The 23,317-nt window shown below is 48.9% G+C and overlaps 1 protein-coding gene across 1 annotated transcript in view; it reads left to right on the top strand.

The window, feature by feature from the left end:
- The window catches only part of RBM20 (RNA binding motif protein 20), a 176,042-nt gene that overhangs the window by 141,608 nt on the left and 11,117 nt on the right, over positions 1-23,317 (top strand). Inside the window, exons 7-13 of the mRNA XM_070433239.1 lie at positions 1,111-1,254; positions 3,587-3,718; positions 9,757-9,836; positions 11,504-12,167; positions 18,576-18,671; positions 19,801-20,461; positions 21,991-22,125. Of these exons, the coding sequence (XP_070289340.1) occupies positions 1,111-1,254; positions 3,587-3,718; positions 9,757-9,836; positions 11,504-12,167; positions 18,576-18,671; positions 19,801-20,461; positions 21,991-22,125 (1,912 nt within the window). The remainder of the gene's footprint in view (positions 1-1,110; positions 1,255-3,586; positions 3,719-9,756; positions 9,837-11,503; positions 12,168-18,575; positions 18,672-19,800; positions 20,462-21,990; positions 22,126-23,317) is intronic.

Below are 23,317 nucleotides of genomic sequence, written 5' to 3'. Positions count from 1 at the left end.
ATCATCTCTCTCTTTCTCATATATTTTTAAAATTTCATTTTTTAAATATGTTTTTATTGATTTTTAGAGAAAGAGGAAGGGAGGGGGAGAGAGATAGAAACATTGATGAGAGAGAAACATCAGCATCGATCAACTGCCTCCTGCACACCCCCTGCTAGGGATTTTCCTGCAACCCGGGCATGTGACCTGTTGGTGCATGGGTCAGTACTCAACTACTGAGCCACACCGGCTGGGCTCTTTCTCTTGCATTTTTTATTTATTTTTCGTTTTGCTTTACAAAAATGGCATGCTAATCAGCAACCTGTCTTTTTACCTAATTTATCTTAAACATTATTTCTTGTCAGCTCATCTACCTCCTCCTTTTAATGGCTATGTAGTTTTCCATTGTTTGCTTGAACCACCATTACCTCAACCGTCCCCTATTTTGGACGTCCAGGCTGTTTCCAATTTTTTTTTGTCATCTTCTAAATTACTGTGACTAATATCCATGTACATAAGTATTTACATACTGATGCATTTATGGATTTCCAAAAGTGGGGTGGCAGGATCAGGGCTATGTATCTTTTAAGTTTTATTAACTATTGCTCACGTGTAGTTTCCAAAGATTGTCGGTAACCTCCCACCAGCAACATTGGCTTATTTCCTCAAAGCCCTGGATGTGATTGTTCATTAAAAATGTTGGGAATTGCCGAAACCGGTTTGGCTCAGTGGATAGAGCGTCGGCCTGCAGACTGAAAGGTCTCAGGTTCGATTCCGGTCAAGGGCATGTACCTGGGTTGCGGGCACATCCCCAGTGGGAGATGTGCAGGAGGCAGCTGATCGATGTTTCTCTCTCATCGATGTTTCTAACTCTCTATCTCTCTCCCTTCCTCTCTGTAAAAAATCAATAAAATATATTTTTAAAAAAATGTTGGGAATCTGTTGTGTAAAGAGATGGCATAAAATCCATGCCTTATGTGTGTGTGTGAGTGAATTCTTTTCTGCGTTAATTTTGTAAATTGTAGTTTTGCGATCATTATTTGGGGGAAGAGAGCCATTAGGAACGACTGGAATAGAGGCCAAGAGGGAAATGTCTTTTGCAGACCCGCCACTGCTCTCTGTTTCTATTAGTTTGTACAGCGGAAAACGGGCACTGGCCGCGTGGTGCATATCTGCAATCTTCCCGAGGGGAGCTGCACTGAGAATGACGTCATTAACTTGGGGCTGCCCTTTGGAAAGGTCACCAATTACATCCTCATGAAGTCTACTAATCAGGTAGGTCTGGGCATTTTCACACGGGTATGTACCAGAGAGATCACAAATTGGTGGTCTAGCCATACTAACTATATATATATTTTTAAAATTTTTTTTTTAAGAGAAGCTGTCCTTAGCATAAAGAGGTATTGCACAGCTGGACTTCCATTGGTCTTAACCAACAAACAGAGGTGACGTTTTGTCTCCCTCGTTTCAACTTACCCTTCTTGTGATGGTTACAGGCCTTTGTAAGTTGCCTAGAGGCGAGAAGGTGCTTTGGAATGAGGTACTCAATAGCATAGAAAAGCTGGTCCCCCAAATAGATATCCAATCCTCTGAGCTAATGCTAGTCTTGCCTTCTAAGCTTCTCATAGCTGAGGGCCTGGATTTTGAGCCAGCCAGCAACTGACTTGGGAGCAAGAATTTTCATGCATCCTTGGTGTTACCCTCTGAGGCCCAATAGGTGGGAATTGATGGATGCCTGGAAAGTCTAGGAACTAAGGGGATGGACTGAGTCCTTGGGAGTATGTGTTTGTCTTCATTTCTAAAGTCAGAGGGAGAGTTTTACAGAGAATGGACAGAAATAAGAATTTTTGTATTTGGTTGTTAATAAATATTTTTACTCTGTGAATCAGAGGAACAGGCATAAAAGAAATTCTTTTCTTAATTAAAGCATGAACCTTGGAGACTCAAATCCACATCGGATCCCCAATGGTCTTTCTCCATCAGCCTGGGCTTAGATAGCTCACCTTGTCTCTTTGTTCCTATTTCTCATAATTCTATTTGGGGTAAATATCCAAAATTCAGCCTGTAACAGTAATGCAGTGAAAGTCATTGAATTAATATTATTCGCATTTGACAGGCGAGAGCTAGAGGTGCTAAAATGTTTTCATGAACAAAGAGGCAATTAGAAAGCTGGGTGGCAGAATTTGAAAAAAACCTCTAAGTAATCTTGACTCCTCATCTCCCACACTCTGCCAAAGACTGTGACAGCGTGGAGAAAAGCGTACCTCACTTAAACAACAAATGTGAGGGAAGGAGGAGGAGGACTTTGTTCAAGGCAGTGGGAGAGTTGGCATTCACAGTCAGGGCCCCCTTCTCACAGACCACTTCTTCCTCAATACTGAGGGATGAGATGGTACAAACCAAACAAATCTAAGAAATAATAATGATAATGAATTCCCCACAATAGCTACTGGGGTAAACTGACAGGTCAGTCAAAACAGGCTATTTAGAAAGTCTCTATAGACACCAGTTGAATGGAAAAGACCATTTTTTTGGTGTGTGTGTGTGTGTGTGTGTGTGTGTGTGTGTGTGTTTTATCACAACAGTTAAATAAAGAGGAAAACTGCTGAGGAAACCTAACAGGGTTTTCCTCTCTCTTTAACTCGCAAAGACATGACCTTCCTTTAAGCCTAGAGAGCCCCTTAATTTTTTTTTTTTTTAGTTTATTTCTCTCTTCACAAAAAAAGTGAGAGCTCACTACCCAGGGCCTGTGCCCCTGTCTTCTGCCATTGCCACCACGGACGGGCAACTTTTGCAGGGATTGGCCTGAAATCCATTGTGCAGTGAACTCACTCCCTCCTGTCTCACCCCTTCCCCTGGGAAGCTGTTGGTAATGGACCCTCCCATTGCAGAGGGACTCCTGTGGCATCGTAGCCCAGGATGGGCATACATAATTAAGAAGAATGTTTGGTAACCATGGGGATCCGGAGAGGGGTCATCTTATAATGAGCTCTTTTGGTGAAGTTAATAAATAGGTCTCTTTGAACAGATGGGATCAAAGAGAGCTCTTCCTTTACTGTTTTATTTTTTATTTTTATTGCGGTATGAAATACATGCTCTAAAGTGCACTAGTCTAAGGGCACAACACCATTAATTTTTTACATGTGTACACTCATGTAATTACCACCCAGATCAAAATATGGAACATTTCCAGAACCTCAGGTTTCCTAATGCCCCCTTTCCAGTCAATACCCCACCCCACCCCAGGCAGATGTTGAATTTCTAATACCATTGATTTATTTTGTCTATTTCTATTTATTTAGTTATTTATTTTTATTTCAGAGAGGAAAGGAGAGGGAGAGAAAGATAGAAACATCAATGATGAGAGAGAATCATTGATTGGCTGCCTCCTGCATGACCCCTACTGGGGACTGACCCTGCAACCTGGGCATGTGCCCTGGCCAGGAATTGAACCATGACCTCCTGGTTCATAGATCGATGCTCAGCCACTGAGCCAGGCTGTTTTGCCTATTCTTGAGCTCCATATACTTGGAATCATACCTTGTACTAAATTTAGTTTGAGACCATTCATGCCGAGTCCAATGTATGTCCTGCCATTCTTTCCTAGGCCTTTTTAGAGATGGCTTACACAGAAGCTGCTCAGGCAATGGTCCAGTATTACCAAGAAAAGTCTGCTATGATCAATGGGGAGAAGTTGCTCATTCGGATGTCTAAGAGATACAAGGAATTGCAGCTGAAGGTAAAGCATTCTCTTGTCCATTCAGTCATTCTACAAGCATCAGCTGATTGTCTCCTCCTGGCCAGGCACCGTCCTAAGGGGGAAGACAGGAAAGATGCAAAAATTCCCCACTGTCTTTGAGGATGTCACATGGGAAGGCAAAGCATTATAACATGACAGTAAATGTGCTTACGGATATAAGTACAGAATGCAAAGGGTTGCTTGAGACAGGGTGACTAACTACCTGGGACCCACAGGGGATTTACAGGGAGGTCTTGAAGGAGGTAGAAGTTCCAGGCATAAACCCTGAAGATAACCTCCTTCTCCATCCATACAGGTCTTCAGTAACTTTCTTCCTCGTTCACCCTCCTTGATCTCTTATTCTCTCCTCCATCCTCTGTAGTTATGTCTTCAGCACCATAGAAATCCTTCTAAGCTGCACATGACTGAATTGGCCACTGTCAGAACTCAGGGATGAATTCAGATAATTCCAAACAGGGCTTTTGTTTTTGTTTTAGCTTGTCCTACATTTGTCTTTTCTTTCTTCTTTTGTTTTATTGTAAAATACAACATACATAAAGAAAAGTGACTAATTAAGCATTACACAGTTTTAAATGCACTAATGTGTGAAATCCCCTAAGTCCCATAAAAGTCAAGAAATAGGACATTGATGGTACCCAGAGGCCCCTTCTCATGCTCAACGCTTCCCTCTCCACTCCTATGACTTTGAGGATCATCATTTTTCCTTCCTCTACCTTACAGTTCTACCAACCAGTATCTGCCTTTCTTAACAAGTGTTGTTTAGTTTTGCCTATGTTTGAACTTTATATGAATGGAATCATATTGTCTGTGTTCTTTTATGTCTTGCTTCTTTCACTCAACATTATGCCATTCATGTTGGGTGTGTTTATTTTCATTGTTGTATAAATTTCTATTGTATGACTACAAATTTATTCATTCCTCTGTTGATGGACATTTTGGATTGTTCCCAGTTTTAGGGTGTTAGGGACAATGAATGCTACTGTGAACATTCCCAAACATATTATCCTGTAAACACATCCACCAACATATAACTAGGGGTGTGTACATAACTAGGAGAGGACTTGTTGAATCACAGGCATGCCTATCCTCAAATTTGCTAGGTAATAGCAAGCTCTTTTAAAAATTAGTTATCCCAAATTTACACTCCTATTAGTAGTATCTGAGAGTCTACATTCGTTTAAAAATTTTTATTTTTATTGATTTTAGAGAGGAAGGGAAAGGGAGATAGAAACATCAATGATGAGAGAGAATCATCTGCTGCCTCCTGCACACCCCCCACTAGAGATCAAGCCCGCAACCTTGGCATGTGCCCTGACTGGGGATCAAACTGGTGACCTCTTAGTTCCTGGGTCGATGCTCAACCAGTGAGCCATACCCAGCTGGGCAATGGTCCACCTTCTTGCTAACATTTTATTTTATCTGACTTTTTAATTTTTGCCTGTCTGGGGGAGAGTGTAATGGTTTGTCATGGCTTTATTTTTTATTGTCCTGATTACCAATTGATACTGAGCACTTTTTTCATATGCTTACTGGCTATGCCATTTGGATCTTCTCTGGTGGAAAGTGTCTTTTCAAGGCTTTTGCCCATGCTTTTCTCTTAGATGTGTCCTCTTAATGGTCTGCAGGATTTCACTAAACTAGAGCACTTTGTCCATTTGAATTTATTGTAAAAAATGCTACCTTTTGTTTAAATCTACCTTCTTAGTTTATGCTCTCTGCGGTCCCATGTAATAGGAATTTTCCCAGTCACATCAGCTCATTCCACATCTGCTTGGGGTCCATTTTGTTTAGGATCCACAGCCTTCAGTCTGCTTTCATGGTTAAAGGCTGTTTCTGGCCAGGACTCGCTTTCTGACAAGTCCGCATATGTAGGTCGGGTATTCATCAATCAGCCGACAAAGTCCTGATTCTGCTTTGCTTGCAGTCTTGCTTCTGAAGTTCCTTTGTCAACAGTTCTGTCAGAACCTGGCTTTTTTTTTTTTTTTTTTTCTTTCCTGATTAATGAAAGCTTATGGCTTTTCTCAGACAAGTGAAAGATCCCACCCTATTCTCCACCCAGCCAGAGTTCCCATTCTTCTGGATTCTCCCCCGGGGGCTTAAAGTTGAATTTCCATACTGAATTCCAGGTGGAGCTTTGGTCTCCAGATGAAATGTTGTATTAAATTGTAATTAAGATTAATAGCAGTACTCAACTTCTTAAAGCAAGGTACTGAGGCACCCCAGTGCCTTACCAAGGGAGATAGTTTGGGGTGGTGCAGAAACCATGGGTTAAAGAGGTCATGTGGTCCAAACTTGCATTCAGCAAATGTGGAACCCACTGTGGGCAGGGAGTGGGCCAGCACCATGGTAGCAAGCTTGTGGAAGAGCTCACAGTCTGGTGGGAGGAAGAGCAGGTAAACACAGAGCCACCCACAGCCATGTGAGCTATGCCAGATTGGAGGGTGGTAGTGCCAACCTAGGCTCTGCCCCTTCCTGCTTTGATGAGCTTGGACAAGTTGCTTCACCTCTGTGAGCCTCAGTTTCCAGATCAGTAAAGACTGTACTCTGAGTTCCTTGGTTAGAAGCATTTTTTTTCATACATTGTCTCTCTGAGTCTCACAATCCCTCTCTCCTGTGAGGTGTGCAGGGTGGATAATAACAGTAATTATAACTGTACAACAATAATAACAAGCGTACATACCTTTGATTGAGTCCTGGTACTCAAGCAATGTGCTGAGCACTTTGCGTAAATACATTATCTCCTGTAATTCTGACATCAGCTTTGTCAAACAGGTATTATTACCTCAGTTTTACAGATGAGGAAACTGAGGCTCATAGAGTTTGGCAACTTGCCAAGATCATAGTTACTGGAAGAACCATGATTAAAACCTAGGACTGTTTTGGATTTGCACTATAGCTGCATCTCTATATTGTGTTATTGAGATCTTCATTGTCCACGTGAAAAATCAGAGAAATCAGGTGATTTTGTTATAGTCACCAGGGCAGTAAGCTGCAGGGGTAGTATTCTAACAGCTTCTCAAACTTTCAAGCGTAGTTTGTTAAAATTTCTGTTCAGTAGTTCAGGGGCAAGGCTGTGATCTTGCATTTCGAACAAGCTCCCAGGAGATGCCAATGCAGCTGGACCTCAGCACTTTGAGCAGCAATGGGTCGAGGACACATTGTTATCTGACCTTTCATAAGGGCTTCCTGCTCCCCAAGCTGTCACACTGCCTCTGTGAGAAAGCAGCTCAAAGCATGTTTCAACTCCACAGCAGTGCCTGCATTATGCCCCCTAAGATGACACCAGCTAGGACCTTTCTCTGTAAGGAACAGAAAATTGTCTCAATTAAACATATTGACTAAAGTTTTCAAAAGGTGAGGGGGATTTATTGGCTCATGTAAATGAAAAGTCCAGGAGTAGCCCTGGCTTCAGGTATGGCTGGAATCAGGGCCCAAGTGATGGCATGAGGACTTGGCTTCTCTCCATGCTGCATCCTGCTCACTTGGCTTTGTTTTGGGGTCTCCCTGGGATGCCCCTGGCAGCCCCAGGCTCTCTCCTCTAGGTGGCGTGATGGCGTCATTGGTTTCAGCAGCTCTGGCTTCCCACCCTCCCATTTCCTTCAACAAGAGCAAGCCAGAGTTTTCCCTAGTGGCTCCCATAGAAGTCCTGAGAGGCACTCTGATCACCCGGGTCCCTTAGGACACGTGTCCTTCCTGGAACCAATCTCTGTGGTCAGGGGACAGCTATGCTGTGATTGGTGAAATCTCTCACCTGCTGCATCTTTGGAGCAGGGGTAGAGAGAGGGGAATGGCTACTGGGGAGGTAGACAGTAAAACACTATATTTATGCATATATCCAAACATGTCAGGGCCAAAGGAGCCACCACATGGGGTACCACCAGGGCTTGCAGAGAGGGAGGGAAGTTTTGATTGGTTTTTCTCCTCTAACCTTACCTTTTGCTCACCAGGCAAAGTGGAAGGGGAGAAAGAAGAGGGCTTTAAGGTACTTCCCATCTCCTGTCTTGAATATTTCTTCATGCCGTAATCTTATCTCCCTACACACTCTTTGTGGGGAAGGTTCTAGTTCTTAGGGCATTTGGGGCAGAACCTGTCCCATAACAGCTGTCCAACAAGTGCATGGAATAACTGAGAAGGAGAAAATCTCTAGGAACAATAGAAAGTGAGTGTTTTTCTTCTTACAGACCAGACAGGAAAACGGAATTATTTTCTGGTTGGTTCTATAGAGACTTCTCCAGAATCAAAGCATCTTACATGCAGCAGGGAACTTGGAGTAATTTAATCCAGTGTCTTCCAGTGACTGATCAGAAAGTTGTCAGGGCAGTTTGAAGGTCCTCTTGCCCAGAGATCCCTCCCTGGCTTGAACATTTCATATCCTGTTCCTGTGTCCCAGCCCTGACCCCTCTCCCTGAAACCACAGGCACCTCCTTCATTCTCTCCTTGACTTGTGTTTTCCGAGCCCAACCCTCAGTCTCAACACTAACACAGATAAGCAGCCGTGTGCTGGAGGACTCAGAATTCTACTCCTGCTGGATCACGTATTCACTGCATACCTCTGGCCCTGTTTTCCCCAACTGTAAAATGAGATACATGATCATACCTAACATTCACGTAGCTCCGAGAGTTCACAATTCTTTGTAAAACATATAGAAAAACATCAAGGATTAAAAACAGCCATTGATTACATTTCTTAATAAAACTCTTTGTCAAAAGTTGACATTACAAACCAAGGGTTTTTAGATTTATTGAGATACAATCATATACCATAAAATTCATCCTGCTCCATACATTTTAATGGAATAGATGGATTCTGTGTAGCCTATTGAAAGATGTGCTTGCCTTTCTTTTGTGTCCATTAATTTCTTTTTTTAATTGCCTATTTCTTTTTTTATATAAATATTTTTTTTATTGATTTCAGAGAGGAAGAGAGAGGGAGAGAGAGAGAGAGAGAGAGAGAGAGAGAGAGAGAGAGAGAGAAACATCAATGATGAGAGAGAATCATTGATTGGCTGCCTATTGCACCCCCCACACTGGAGATGGAGCCTGCAACCTGGGCATGTGCCCTTGACCAGAATTGAACCTGGGACCCTTCAGTCCACAGGCTAACTCTCTATCCACTGAGCCAAACTGGCTAGGGTTAATGGTGTATTTCTTATTATTTTGGTATTGTTTTCTGTCCTGGGTTTAGGAAAGGACATGGTTAGGATTTGGGGGCTGGGGTTGGTCCTGTCCTGGCACAGCCACCAAATAGTGATTTCTGAAATAGGAGGGGCCTTTGGGTGCCTGGCACCCTCAGCTGTGAATCCTGGCTCACAGCCTACGCTGCCCACCCCACGATTTAGGTTGAACACCGCACTGTGGAGGAACACGCTGGAGTAAGGTATTGCATGGGTCGTGGAAAGGATCTTGGAATTGAAATGCCTATTGTCAATCCTGATTCTCGAACCATCTGTGACCTTGAACGTGTTCCTTGACCCAGCACAACTCCAGGAGGCACCATCTACATGGAACACAGTATGGCTGGGGGCCCTGGAGCTGTGCAAGGAGACCTCTGACTCCATCCCTCTGGGTCTCAGCTTACACATGTGGCAAATGTGGACGCTACATTCAACGATCTTCAAGTCTCTTTACAAGTTACAATGCCTGCCTGGCCCCCACCTTCCTTCCTCTCTTCCTCTCTTCCTCCTTCTTTCCCTTACTTCCCTTTACATCCCAGATATTTTCTTTTATTCAGGAATGGGTGGGAGGCAGATGTGATGAACTGAGAGAGACTTTCCCCAGCACACAAATGTGCTCCTTCCTCTCCCAGCTCAATGGACACCATGTTCCCTCGACCACTTAGCCCACTAATGTTCAGCATTATGCTCCTACTCCTCATCCCCTGGGTTATTAAACCTTTTACTTCCCTAAAAGTCACTTTTCCCCATTGGTGGACTGGACCATGAACCCAAGTCCTACCTGCGTCCCTCTGGTGTTTGCAAGGCTGTCTCTGGTCTGATGACCTCTCTCGCTTTGTCTAGAAACCTGGGAAAAACGTGGCTGCCATCATCCAGGACATTCATTCCCAGAGGGAGAGGGACATGTTCCGGGAAGCAGACAGGTGAGGTCCTAGATTGCAGGGCATATGTTGGGCAGTTGGAACGTTCTCCCGTTTCTCATTCTGAAGGGTATTTGAGTCATGCCCTGCCCTTGCCCCTGCCCTGTCCATCAGTCTCTCTGCGCCCTACCTTTCCATGTGCCCAATGGCACACATGAGTCAGAAGTGCTGCTCAGGTTAAATCTCAGGATAATGCAAGATGCTAAGCTTCCTTCCAGCTGTTCCTCCTTTGTTAGAAAGGACTATAGGTAATTGGCTCTTAGGGGCAAGTCTATACTTTGCTAAAACAGCCTAAAAGAGTGTGTGTGTGTGTGTGTGTGTGTGTGTGTGTTCTAATTAGAGGCAGCTCTTGATTTTTCATGGCTAAATGTAGATGTAGGAATAGGAGTAGAGATGACCCCCCCCAAAAGCAGCTACATGACTCGTCACTCTGAACATTGAATGCATTCAGTTTTCCAACTTATTTCTTCCAACTGAAGTTGTGACTGCACAGAGCTGGGGCTACAAGTTTGCCACTGTCGCTGCCCTACAAAGGGGGTCCCTCCCTTAGAGAGCCAAGGTGGAGAACAGCAGGAGTGGGCACCTGGCCTGCGTGTCTTGTGGTTCTTACCCAGGGCGGCCACAGATGGTGCTCTGACATCACTGCAGGGCGCTGAGCCAGGCTGCTTCCCCTGAGGTCCAGCAGCCTAGCCTGGTCCTAGGGAGCCACACCTCCGTGTCCCCTGGTCAGTGAAGGCTGCATGGTCTTCCTGGATTTGAGAACTAAATGAAAATTGCCCATGTTTTCAGAATATGGGGTATGTGGCTCAGTTTACTTGCTAAATAACCAAACAACCTTCAGAGAGAAAGAGAGAGAGAGAAAGTGTGAGTGAGTATGTGTATGTGTATGTTTTTGTATGTAGCTGTTTCGGTTTGGGATTTTTGTTTCTTTGTTTGTTTTTTAAACCACGGTTATCTGGGTTTTTAAAAAACGTGCAAAGCCATACTGTGCCATCTGCAGTTCTGTGGCGGGAGGGCAGGGGCGGGGTGACCTAGGAGACCTTGCTGGGAACCATAGGCAGGCCCAGGTCCTTTTCTATGTTTCAGTTTCTTCATCTGAAAAACGGCCAGGTCAGTGCTCTCGGGTCTCTGCCAACCCCAAAATGCTTTCCCAGTTCTTTGTTTTTTGAATCTCTGAGTCCGCCCTCCGTTCCTCGCCCCCCAGCCATTAGCACCTTTATTCCATCCCAGGATCTGAACAAATTGAGATGAGAAATAAGGAAAACAGAGGCCTAGAGGTCCCCTTTCTGCTGATAGAGTCAGAGGTGGGGGAGTGGCTTCAGTCATCGAACCTGAGGACCAGGCAGCCTTGCCCACCAGGCCGGAGCAGGGCAACCTCGCACACCCTCCACCCGCACGCCCACAGGAGAGCTGAGCTCATTTCCAAGAGGGAGACAGATGGGGCTGAGCCAAGCCAGCCTGATTATTCATCCCAGTTCCAGGAGCAGGATGGGCGAAGGGGCAGAGCTAGCAAGGCTGCGCTCAGGGAAAACCCTGCTCCTAGAAGCCGGAGGGAGGAAGCGTCATGATAAAGAGTGTCTGGCCGATGGGGTTACGTGCACAGACTGGGGTTACCTGGGCATGGTCTGGAGGGGTGCAGATTCTAAACCCCCTCCTTTTCTCCCTCACAGATATGGCCCCGAAAGGCCTCGATCTCGCAGTCCCGTGAGCCGGTCACTGTCCCCGAGGTCCCACACGCCAAGCTTCACCTCCTGCAGCTCTTCCCACAGTCCTCTGGGCCCCTCGAGGGTTGACTGGGGCAATGGCCGGGACTCCTGGGAGCACTCCCCCTACGCCAGGAGAGAGGAAGAGAGGGAGCCAGCCCCCTGGAGGGAGAACGGGGAGGACAAGAGGGACCGGACAGACATGTGGGCACATGATCGCAAGCACTACCCTAGGCAACTGGACAAAGCCGAGTTAGAGGAGCGGCTCGACGCAGGGAGGGGCCATCGAGAGAAGCACCCCAGGTCTGGGTCCCCCAACCCTCTCCACTCTGCATCAAGCTACAAGAGCCGGGAAGACGGCTACTACCGGAAAGAGCCCAAAGGCAAATCGGACAAGTATCTGAAGCAGCAGCAGGATGGGAGGTCCAGGAGGAAAGACGAGGCCAGGCTGCGGGAGAGCAGACACCCCCACCCGGACGATGCGGCCAAGGAAGACGGGCTGGAGCCCAGGGTCACCAGGGCCCCCGAGAGCGCCAAGTCGAAGCAGAGTGAGAAAACCAGAACCAAGAGACCTGACAAAGACCAAGAAGGAGCTGAGGACAGAAAAGAAAGCAGAATGGCAGAGAACGAGGTAATGATGTAATCTCCTCCCCAGGGAAGCAGAGGCGGGTCCCCATGGGTAACAAAGGGACTATCAGGATGATCAACAGTTATTGAATGAATGAAACGCTTACTGTATGTTTACTCTGTGCCAGGCACTGTGTTTAAGACTTTTTCTCAATCAAGTCTTTTAATCTTTGCAGCGATCCTATGAGGTAGTAATATTAATAATGTTATTACTCTAGAGGACAAACAGAGGCACAGAGAGCTTAAGTGAGTTACCTAAGGACACACAGCCCAGAAATGGCAGAGCTGCAATTACACATAGGTGGCCAAATGCCATAGCACGTGCTGCCTTTGCTAGAAGTTAGGGAGGGACGGGATGCAAAGGCCTCTGTGTTCCTGTTTGTCCAGGGTGGAGCGCCCCGAGGTGTTTGCACCCACAGACTCTGCCAAGGGAGATTAGATCTTCGGTCCACTCTGTCTTCTCTCCTGCCAAAAGCATCTACCAATCCTGGGACTTGGAAGGGAGGCGGTAAAGGAGAAGCAGCCACCACCCATAAATTATACGGGGTGCCCAGAGCCTGGTGTGTCTCTCTAGCCACTGCCCACCGTGTTTTGCTTCCACTGTAATAAAGATGGGCAGCAGTTGGCTGGCATCTGTCATCGAAGCATCTGAAAGGCCTCATAACCGGCTGCGTGACTTCAGTTCACCCAGCGGGTCAGCAAGAAGATTCTGGGTGCAAAGTTTATGTGCTAACTTGGCTTATACTTCCTTCTTGCATTTCAGTAGGAGTGGGACAGTGGGGGTTGAGGGGTCTGCACAGAGAACCCAGATTGGAATATCCTACATGCATATCTTCTAGTATGACCCAGGAGGTGGTGACAATGCTAAGTCCAAAGAAGGAGCCCAGTTCTCAGCTCCATGCACATTGGAGAGTCACACTTTTGGCCAGCGCATTAGCATGCCACTTTGCAGGTCGTGTGCTCAGCCAGAGGTGAATAGGACAGTCCGTGTTAAGGCAGAGACCAAGGTCTAATGGTAGCAGCAGACCTACAAAAACGATTTGCAGACAGTGGAGCCCAGGCTGGAGCAGATGAGCTGCTCCGTGGGCAGGTAGCTCTGCACAGAGGGATATATACCTTTGAGCTGAGCATTGAAAGTGGGGGGAAACAGTTTGGGAAGAAGCAAGGGCAAAGTGAGAAGGACTGGCTGGAGAACCTGGAGATACTCCACATGACTTCATCTTTAGGGCATACTAAAGAATCGTGTTTTTACAAAGTAAAATCTTGGCTTTCCTGCAAACATAAAATGAATGCGTGTCAAAGCTGCTATTTAAGTCATTAATGAATGAGGGAACCAGTAAGATGTAAAAGCCAGCTCAGAGGAGAATGGCAACATGTAGAGGCAGTCAGGAATGTGGACATGAATTTGCTAACAGAGGCAAGCTGACCTCTTCCATGGAGAACCTGAAACCAGATAAAATTCCTTTGCATCTCTATGGACAAGAGTCACTTGCACGACTCTCAGGTATCTGCATTTACAGGGTTTTAAAGCAGCTCAGTTCAAGTGCAAGTCCAGACTCACAGAGCCAGATGCCCGAAGGGCGTTCTGGTAAATGGCCAGCATTCCATGGAAAGGACACCCCGCGATCTTTTTGCCCACTGCACGTTGCCGCAATTTGTCCTGACTGGCCTAGCAGGGGGAACGTCAGGAGAGGAGATTAGGGGATGGGTAGAGGGGACGTGAAGGACCTCGTGTGCCCCGCTGAGAGCTTGAACGGAATCCTGAAGACGTATGAACAAGTGGGTGGGTGTGTTTAAGAAGAGTGTACAGTCCTCCCTCAGTGTCCCTGGGGACTGTTCCAGGATCCCCTATAGATAATAAGATCACAGGATGCTCAAATCCCTTATATCAGACAGTGCGGTATTTGCATATAACCTATACTTATCCTTCCATGAATTCTTAAATCATCTCTAGATTACTTACATAATACCTAATACAACGTAAATGCTATGTGGATAGTTGTTATACTGTGCACTTTAGGGAATAATGGCAACAAAAGAAAGTCTGTACATGTTTAGTGTAGATGCAACGATGCAGTATATGTCAACAACAACCTAACTTCAGTTTTGAGAATTTCTATCTGAGGTCGGTTCAATACGCAGATGAGGAACCTGCAGATAAAGGGCCAACCATATATACCTGGAGATGTCCAAGGTGTTGGTGACAGGTCAGTGACTCAAGAAAAGGCACCAAGGGGCCGAGAGCACGGGCCCTCCAGTCTGGAACCATCTGTCCCCACCACAGAGGGGTGGAGCTGCCCCTTCACACTCCGACCCACACTTCTGAGATTCTTCTTTAGAGACTGTTTCTCCTGCTGTGTAGCCACTCTTCATCGGTTTGCACAACCCTTGACCCCTTAAGGTGACACACATGGTAGGTCACCCTGAGAGCCCCTCATGCAGAAAAGATTCAGAAAGCCCTGTGGGTTCCCCACAATTCTGTCCCCCTAATTGGTCTGCCCCTCAGAGCCCTAGAGTGGGGTCAGTAGGGACTAGTAGGGGTCCCCAACAGACTTCTTCTGTGGGTCTGAAGCCAGGGGCGCAACACGCGGTGGTGGAATACTAGCAGAACAGAGTTTTCCTCGCTGATCTCAGCTCTATGTTGTGATCTTGAGAACAACCCACTGGGCCGCCCAGGGCTCAGATTACAGACAGGAGGGACTGGACTTGGGAATGAAGGCCACAGGGCTGAGGAGGTGTCCCTGCCTTTCTTCTAACATGCCAGGCACCTCCCACCGCCAGGCGCACCCCTGAGTCCATGTGGGCCCCTCCTCACCTCTGTCTTTCGGCATTGTCACATCCCCACAAGTTTATCCTGGCCACTGCACCCAATCATACAACACACTTCTCTTTCTTCCCTGCTTTCCTTTTCTGGGTAGCACCCATCTCCTTCTAACTGATCCCCTAACGCCTTTATTTATTTTATGTAGTGTCTGTGCCCCGCCCCAACCCCCACCTCCAAGTGTAATGCCCATGAGGGCAGGAATGTTTGTCTGCTGTGCTCACTGCTGTGTCCCTCGTCCCGAGGTTAGAGTGGGCGTTCAGTGCGTAGCTGTTGAAGAAGTGAGTGACTGGACCTGGACTCTGGAAGCCAAGGCCTGGCTTCTGAGAACCAGGTCACACCCTGTTCTTCTCTCCCTCAATTTTCTTGGTTGTGAAATGGCGTGATCACAAGGCTGTGGTAGGCCTTTAACAAGCGTGTGCTCATAAGAAACCCTCTGGGTCTCTGGAGAAGGGCCCGGGCTGGCGAAGCTGGCTCTGTGCTCTCGGTGCTGTGGGTGGCCAGGTCCACGCAGGAGAGCCACCCTGCCTGCGAGACCATAGGCAGGAGGAGAGAAAGCAAGTCCGTGGCTGGAGAGACCGTGGGAGAGAAGCACTCCTCCACCTGCTGGGAGGGAGTCAGGGCCTATCCACCCAGATGCCTAGGGAGGGAAGCCAGACGGGTGACCCAGAGCAGATGGAATGAGTGAAGCCAGGTGGAGAGAGGGGACCATGGCAGACCAAGGAGGAGGTACCTTGTGTTGGGAGCAAGCAGCCAGCCACTGCTCAGCTCCATCCTGGGTCTGCCATCCCAGAGCGCATGCCCTGGACCAGGGGTCCTCAAACTTTTTAAACAGGGGGCCAGTTCACTGTCCCTCAGACCGTTGGAGGGCCGGACTATAGTTTTTAAAAAAAACTATGAACAAATTCCTATGCATACTGCACATATCTTATTTTGAAGTAAAAAAACAAAACGGGAACAAATACAATATTTGTATTTGCATGTGGCCCGCGGGCTGTAGTTTGAGGACCCCTGCGCCTGGACTGTCAGAGCTCCTATTCCTTAGAGGAAGGCCAGAGCCCAGCCATCTGTTGAAATTTCCCACGTGTGAGAAACTATAGACCAAAACATGCCAGGGACAGATGGAGCCCAGAATGCAGCCACGGGTATAAACAATCCACGGGAAGGAGAAATGGGAAACCACTTATTCTCCGTTCAGAGCCCAGACAGAGACCCAAGCACACTGGGAGGCAGGTGCAAGCTTGTTATTCACTCCACCCGCTCCTGCCAACCTCCATTCTTTTACTGACCAGTCTCCATGGAGCACCCAGCACTGGCGCTCGGTTGTGAGTGAAGCTGAAATGACCCCTGATCTCGTGGAGCTCATGGTCAGTGGAAAGACAGACTAATCAAATAATTCCTCAAATGAGCAGGAGAGTGTGCGTGTTCGGTGCTAAGAAGGAGATGGAGGCATACGTTGCTGTCAGTGCCTGGAACTAATCAGAGGCTTCCCGAGGTTAGGATGTGACTGTTGAGATTTGAAGGAATGGTGGATATTTACCGGGTGGAAAGGAAGAAGAGCAGACGGAGGGAACAGCATGTGCAAAGGCCCAGTGGCTGGAGGCCAGTGCTGCTGGAGCAGAGGGACTGGGTTAGAATGGTCAACAAAGGCCACGTCATGAGGGGCCTTAGAGGCGGGTGAAGGCTGTCTGTTCATCCTAAGTGCAAGGGGAGGCAAATGGGATGTTTAAGCAGGAGACGCGGTGAGGATATGGTGGATTTTGTATTTTGGAGCGATCATTCTTGATTGCCTTGGGGAGAATAGACTTGGGAGGAGGGAGGAGGTTACAGAGCAGAAGGGGGAGACCGGTTAGGAGGAGGTTTAGTGGTGGCCATGGCCCTGTGGTGACAGAGCCCCTGCTTGCAACAATTGGGACCTTAGTATCCCAATTAGTATCTTGGTCCATGAGCCGGTGTGGGCCGTGGGTGCATTGGTAGCCTGTGTCTGTTCCCCTTAAGCTGCTGCCGACACCTGGAAGTTGTTTCAAGGCCAGGGGTGCGTGGAAAGCACTGCCCTGTCTGCTGTGTGTGCAGGGAGGAAGGGCAGGGTCCACTTGGTGGGGGCTTCCGGCCGGGCCAGGCCACCCTGCCGCCCCCCCCCCCCCCCCCCCCCAGCATGAACCAGAGGTTCTCCTTACTGTGTTGACCTAGGAGTGGCTGCAGGAACCGCTTGGGAAGGGGGAAGGTTATTTATTTTGACAAGGGAAGGCCATGGATAATTTATTCAGAGAGAGAAAAATAAAGAACAGCCGTCCCCTGTTGGTAGACGCTATGGGTTCTGATGGCTAAAGTGTCATTTGGACCTGCTGTGCACTCAGGTTAGCTCCAAAGACGTGAGCAGGGATTTTGGTGGAATTTTGTGTTCCAAACACTGAAAGAATAAGGACTTGAGGATTTGAACTGTCTCCCCCCCCCCCCCCCCCCCCCCCATCCATGATAACTGGTTAAACCAGTTAGTTCTGAGCTCCTGCCCCAGCTGGCTCCTCTCAGCTCAGGAGGGGTGTGTCTGCTTTGAAGGAATCAGAAGTCATTTACTTCAAACCAACCTCGGCCAAAAATGTGGAGAAAATGCAACTTGCCCCTGGGGCCTCCAGGAATAGTCATTGATTTGGTGGCCAAAATTTAAATCACTGGAGAATATCCTCCCCAAACTTCTGAAGCAGAAGTTGGAAGTCTTTTTCTACAAAACGTCAGATAGTAACTATGTTAGGCTATGTGGACCAAGGAGAAACTGGAAGATATTATAGAGGTACTTATATGATCGTTTAAAATACAACTACTTAAAAATGTGAAAAACATCGTTAGCTCAGAGACTATAAAAAGAGGCACTGGGTCAGATTTGGCTCGAGGACTATAGTTTGCTGACCCCTGTGTTAAAGGCTGGTGAGAGACTCTAATTCACAACCCCGACATTTGCTTTCAGTTGTTCCATTTCCCGGATGAGCACCATTATGAGCGACTTAATTTGAGGGAGGCATTAGAAGGAAGGGAGAAGAGAAGGGATGGCCAGTTGGGGCTATCGCCCCAGAACAGAGATAGGGCACAAGAGAGGTGAGAGGGCCACTGACAGGTGACAACCTCCTTCGTACCCACAAATGGGCTGGATGTGATTTTTTATGGCCAAGACAGATCTGTTGGGAAGATGTCCCCATGATGGTTGTTCACCCCAGGGTCAGTTCACCCTGGGCCCTCTACTCACCCTCACTGTGTCCAGGTTTCACACCTGTAAGAAGTGCCCCGTTTGCCAGGGGTTTCCAACCTCCTAAAGGTATCCGTCCAGCCATGAAGGCATTTCTGATTTCTGGGCCTCCATTAGTCTGTGTGACCTGGAACAAGTTACTTAACCTCTCTGAGCCTCAGTTCCCTCCTCTGTACAATGAAGATGGTAAGAGCCCTTGCCTCTGAGGGGTTTTGTGAGGATAGAAGAAAGGTATGTGCAACACCCCCGGCAGCAGGTAGCTGTGCTCAGTATCATTGTTTCTCTCGGTGTTCCTTTCTCTCTTTGCCGCGGCTGACTGTTGATTTGGTTTGTTCTGTTCTTCCTTTGGCGAGGTCGGAAAGGGGGACGTGGAAGAAAGCCCCCCGTCGGTGGACCGGCACGAGAGAGAAGCAGAGTCCTCTGATCCAGAAAATACAAGAACAAAGAAGGTAAAGTTTGTCGCAGATGCCGACAGTGTAGCCCTGTCTGCACAACAGTCATCGGGGACCAAGGCTGCAGAGTCCCCGTCCCGCCCAGCGACGCCTGCTCTGTGGGACGTGCTCGAGGGCCCACCAGTGGTTCCATGAATGAAGCCGCGTCCCAGCACGTCCTGGAGGAACGGCTCTGCCTGCGTTCTCTGTGTGTTCCTTATGGGGAGATCTTGACCGCGTGCCTGGGCTCTGCCGTACTCTCCAGCAAGTTGGCTGCGCTCATATGAGAAAACATGTGCCCAAAAAAGACTTGGGGCTTCAGAGCCAGGTGCCCAAAATAGGCAGGTCCCTTGAGAGAGGCTGGGACAGGAAGGGGGGCTCTGGGCACTCGATCTGGGGCCATGACCTCAGCAGGCCCAGACCCTGGGATTAACAGACATCTCCTGTGCTCGTAAAGATTATTTTACACAATTAAAGTGGAAAAAAAATACCAAAACCCAGTTAGAGTGCTGGGGATGCCACAGCTCAAAGAAATGTCCCTGGAATGTGGCCAGCTTCGTGCCTTCCCGGTCAGGAGAGGCGGAGGGATGGGTATCGCTGGCCAGGAAGCTGATCTCCTAAATCTGGCTGTTGGGCCCGTAGTCTGCTGGAGATACAGGGGGACAATTTCAGGAGGGGCCGACTATGAGCCGGGTTGTGGAACTTGCACCCTTGCTGGGAGAGGGTGCTTGGGGGAATTTTATGGGGGACTTTGCCACAGTTACATTTAGTGATGCTTTACATACAAGGAAATCACCCAAACAAGTTGATCTATTTAGAGTTTACAAATTAATCATCCATCCAAAAACCATTTATTGAGCACCTATTACGTACCAGTAATTGAAATGCTTTGTGTCACTTTAAACAGTGGTAGATTAAGCGTTAAGGGCTTATTCCAAATCCTGTGCTCAGTTTTGAGCCTCATCCTAGGGATGATTCAGTGATGTGGGACTCGGATGGTCCCCAGTAAATGCTCGCAGGTAGAGGTAAGAATGCTCAGGATCGCTCTGATTTGAGGGGACCTGGGGTCGAGGCTCGTGCCCTCTGGTGGAAGACCGAGACCTGCTCCTCAGCCACCCTCTGACCTCTGTCCTGCATTTTTATTCAGGATCAAGACTGGGAGAGTGGAAGCGAAGCAGAGGACGAGAGCTGGTACCCCACAAACATGGAGGAGCTGGTTACAGTGGACGAGGTGGGGGAGGAAGAAGATTTTATCATGGAACCGGACATCCCAGAGCTGGAAGAGATCGTGCCCATTGACCAGAAGGACAAATTGTGCCCAGAAATGTGCTCCTGTGTGACAACCGCCTTACACCTGGACTTGGCCAAGGATTTCACCAAGGAGGGCGTCAAGACCATAGGTAACGGGGCTACGGAAACCAGCCCCAAGTCTCCCAAAGAAGGGCCGTCTGCCCCCACGAGCTGTCCCAGTGACATGGACGTGGAAATGCCTGGCCTAAATCTGGAGGCTGAGCAGAAGCCAGCTGAATGCGAGACTGGCCTCTCGCTGGAGGGTTCAGATTGCTACGAGAAGCAGGCAAAGGGAGCAGAGAGCTCAGATGTTCGTCTGTCCCCTACACTCCAGCAAATGTCTTCCCCTAAGCCAGCTGAGGAGAGGGCCCGGCAGCCTAGCCCGTGTCTTGACGACAGCAAGGCCACGGGGACTCCCGAGGATGGGGCTTGTGGAGGCAGCCCCCTGGAAGAGAAAGCCGGCCCCCCCACCGACACCGACCCCCAAAGCCAGGCTTGCCGAGGAGTGTCGACCCAGGGTAACTACCTCCCTTTTTTCCTGTGTGCGTGGGCAGATGGGGCCACCACTCACCTAGAGAAGGGAGTGGGCCAGAACCGACATGAGTAAGGTCTCAACCAGCATTTAGGCGGGTGCAGAAAGTGAGCTGCTAAATGCCTGGTTAAACTGTTGGAGCTTTTAGGCAAATGGTGCAGAGGAAATCAGATAGGAGGTCACATGTGTTCTGAAAAGCAAACTCAAGATAGGGCGGGCTTCTCTGAATTTATGGGAGCCCAGATGGACGCTGACAACGAAAATTAGCAAAAGTTTTGAATTATCAGCCAAAGTTCCCGGGGGCAGCCAGCCGGCCTCTGTCTACAGGACAGAGGACCACCCAGGCTGCTATTTCTGTGAGGCCTTAGGGAGGGGAACAGGGAGACAGTGGGAGGCCCAGGAAGGAGCGGGCAGGGGGAAGAATGAGGGGCTCATGCCCGTCCCCCTTTTTCCTGCCTCAGACCCACTTTTCTCCAGGGTCCGATGGTGAGGCAGAACTCGCCCCGGGACCTTCCGCCGGAGGGGATGCTGTGTCTGTGCCTGGCACTATGACATCATGAAAAACAGAGTTTAAAATAGGCTGAGCCCTGTGCTCTCTGCCAAGTGGAAACTAAGATCCATCCAGGGCTCGGGGGGCAGGAAGGAGGAGTAGCCGTCCACGGCCTCCCAGGGAAGAGAAGTAGAGGTTCGTGTCACAGAAAGCATGCAGCCTTTGAGAGGCTGCAGTGAGGGGGACAGGCTGAAGTGGGGGAGCAGAGACTAAGGGAGAGGCGTCACAGTAAACATCCCCACCCGGTGCCGTGCTGGCACAGCGCTGGGGAGCTGGGCTCGGGCTTTCCTCTGTGTCAGGCTGACCTGAGCTGTTTTCCACCTGCGTGGCTCTGAGTCTCCATGGAAACCCTGTCATGTGCTGCCTTGTTGCTAGAGAAACGCCGGAGCCTGGGCTGTATCCAGAGAAGGCCAAGAATAAAGGAGTGAAACGTTCACCTTGCTCCAATGGAACGCCCCCCCATACTTTTTTTTTGATGGTATAGGTCTCAACATGCACTGGCATGCGTGGCTCTTTAGCTCACCCAGGGTTTGGAGTTCATATTTAATAACACGAGTGTAGGGTGAAAGAAAGGCATGGCCTGTCCCAGCAGAGTCGGTGCTCCTGTGGACGTCAGCACAATGTAATTGCCCGTCAGTAATTCTTCCTCCTGCAGAGATGGGGTGATACGGAGTTGGGGGGAATGGGTGCGGATCATCCCCACCCAAGGCATCAGCAGTCCCTCCCCTCCCCCCGGGCCCAATGCAAAGACTGGCCACGTTGTCCTGCGTGGCGTTCTCTTGGCAATGGGAAAAGCTCTTCAGTTATAGCGCTCGGGTTCTAACGAGCAGTCCTGGCCCTGGCCCGGTGTAATGAAGCAGTCCCAGGGGCCAGCCCTGATCCCGCAGCGCGGCCAAGGGCATTTCAGGGGTTTGCGGAGGCACATCATGTTTCATCACTTCTTTGCTTTGGCTCCTGTTTTGCAGAAAACTCCAGGTACCTGGAAATGAAGTCCCTGGACGTGAGGTCTCCGGAATATACGGAAGTGGAGCTGAAACAGCCCCTTTCTTTGCCTTCCTGGGAACCGGAGGATGTGTTCAGTGAACTTAGCATTCCTCTCGGTAGGTCCTTCCCGAGAATCAGCCCCAGGAAGTGAGAGCTCCCTAGTAACGCCTAAGAGCTTGACACTTGGTCCATGTCTGATGCAATAACCCACATTGGCAAGGTGCTACCTTCAAGCCTCTTGCAATGGCAGGCTCCCATAGGAGAGCAGAGACGCTGGGGAGCCAGAGCCTGGGGTGGGGGGCTGCTTCCCTGCCAGGAAAGGCTTTCTTCCTGACCCGCAGCCCTTACCGGGCAGGGAAGCAGAGGCCCCAGGGCCGCGCTGCTTCTGTCTTCCCTGTGGTCCTTGCCCCAGCCCTTCCCGGAACAGGGCTACCTCTTCTCTCTTGAGGGTGATTAGCTTCTCTGAGGCCATGATGCTGAATGGGCTGTGTTGGGGGCGGGCTCTATGTAATTGACTATGGGAGCACTGAACCGAGAGGGACCTGGGCCCCATCCTTCTCCACTTACTGGGTGAGTGCTTATCCTCAGGCACATCGTGCCCAGAAATGGTTTTTGTTTTGGGGTATTTTCCCCCCAGTCACTTCAAGCCCTTTAGTAACAAGTCGACTAACGAGAGAGAGAGAGAGAGAGAGAGAGAGAGAGAGAGAGAGAGAGATACTTTTTCTCAGAGAGCTTGGGAGGGGGAGGTACTGTCAGGGTTCACATGGCCAGGGAAGGCAACCCAGCCAGAGGCAGAATAGAGATCAGGCCTCTGTCCAGGGGAGTAGCTGGTGGCGTGAGAGGGGCAGGTCTGCAGGGTGGGGGACACTGGTGGGGCGGGGGATGGCTTAGCTCCCAGGCAAAGGAATGGCACCGCCTCACACAGAGCAATGGGTTGGGCGTTCCTGGGCCTTAGTTTCCTCCTCTGGAATGTGGAAATGGACCAGATCGGTGGTTTTTCAATGGCAGAAGGAAGTGTTGGAGTGGGGCAGGGAGGGAGGTTAGTAATAGAGGCACCTAGGACACATTTTAGAAAAGGAAAGTTAACTAGAGTTTCAGGGTAGGGAGTGAAGGTCCTTTAAGAAGGACCGTGGGAGCTGCTGACACCACCGCTAAGCCAGAGACGCCCACTTCAGCCAACATCATCTTTGAGTGTTTGCGTTGACTCTGAAAGGTTGGAAAGCGGTGAGACAAAAGAGTAGCAGCTGCTCAGAGAGGAGCTTGGGAAGGTGCCATCAGGAAGTAGGCGAAGTGTGGGCTATGCAATGG

Source organism: Myotis yumanensis, unplaced genomic scaffold (genome assembly GCF_028538775.1).
Source record: "Myotis yumanensis isolate MYYU_CA2020_CCGP unplaced genomic scaffold, mMyoYum1.0.hap1 SCAF_13, whole genome shotgun sequence".
NCBI classification, from domain to species: domain Eukaryota; kingdom Metazoa; phylum Chordata; class Mammalia; order Chiroptera; family Vespertilionidae; genus Myotis; species Myotis yumanensis.
This window is presented reverse-complemented; position numbering and strand designations above follow the sequence as displayed.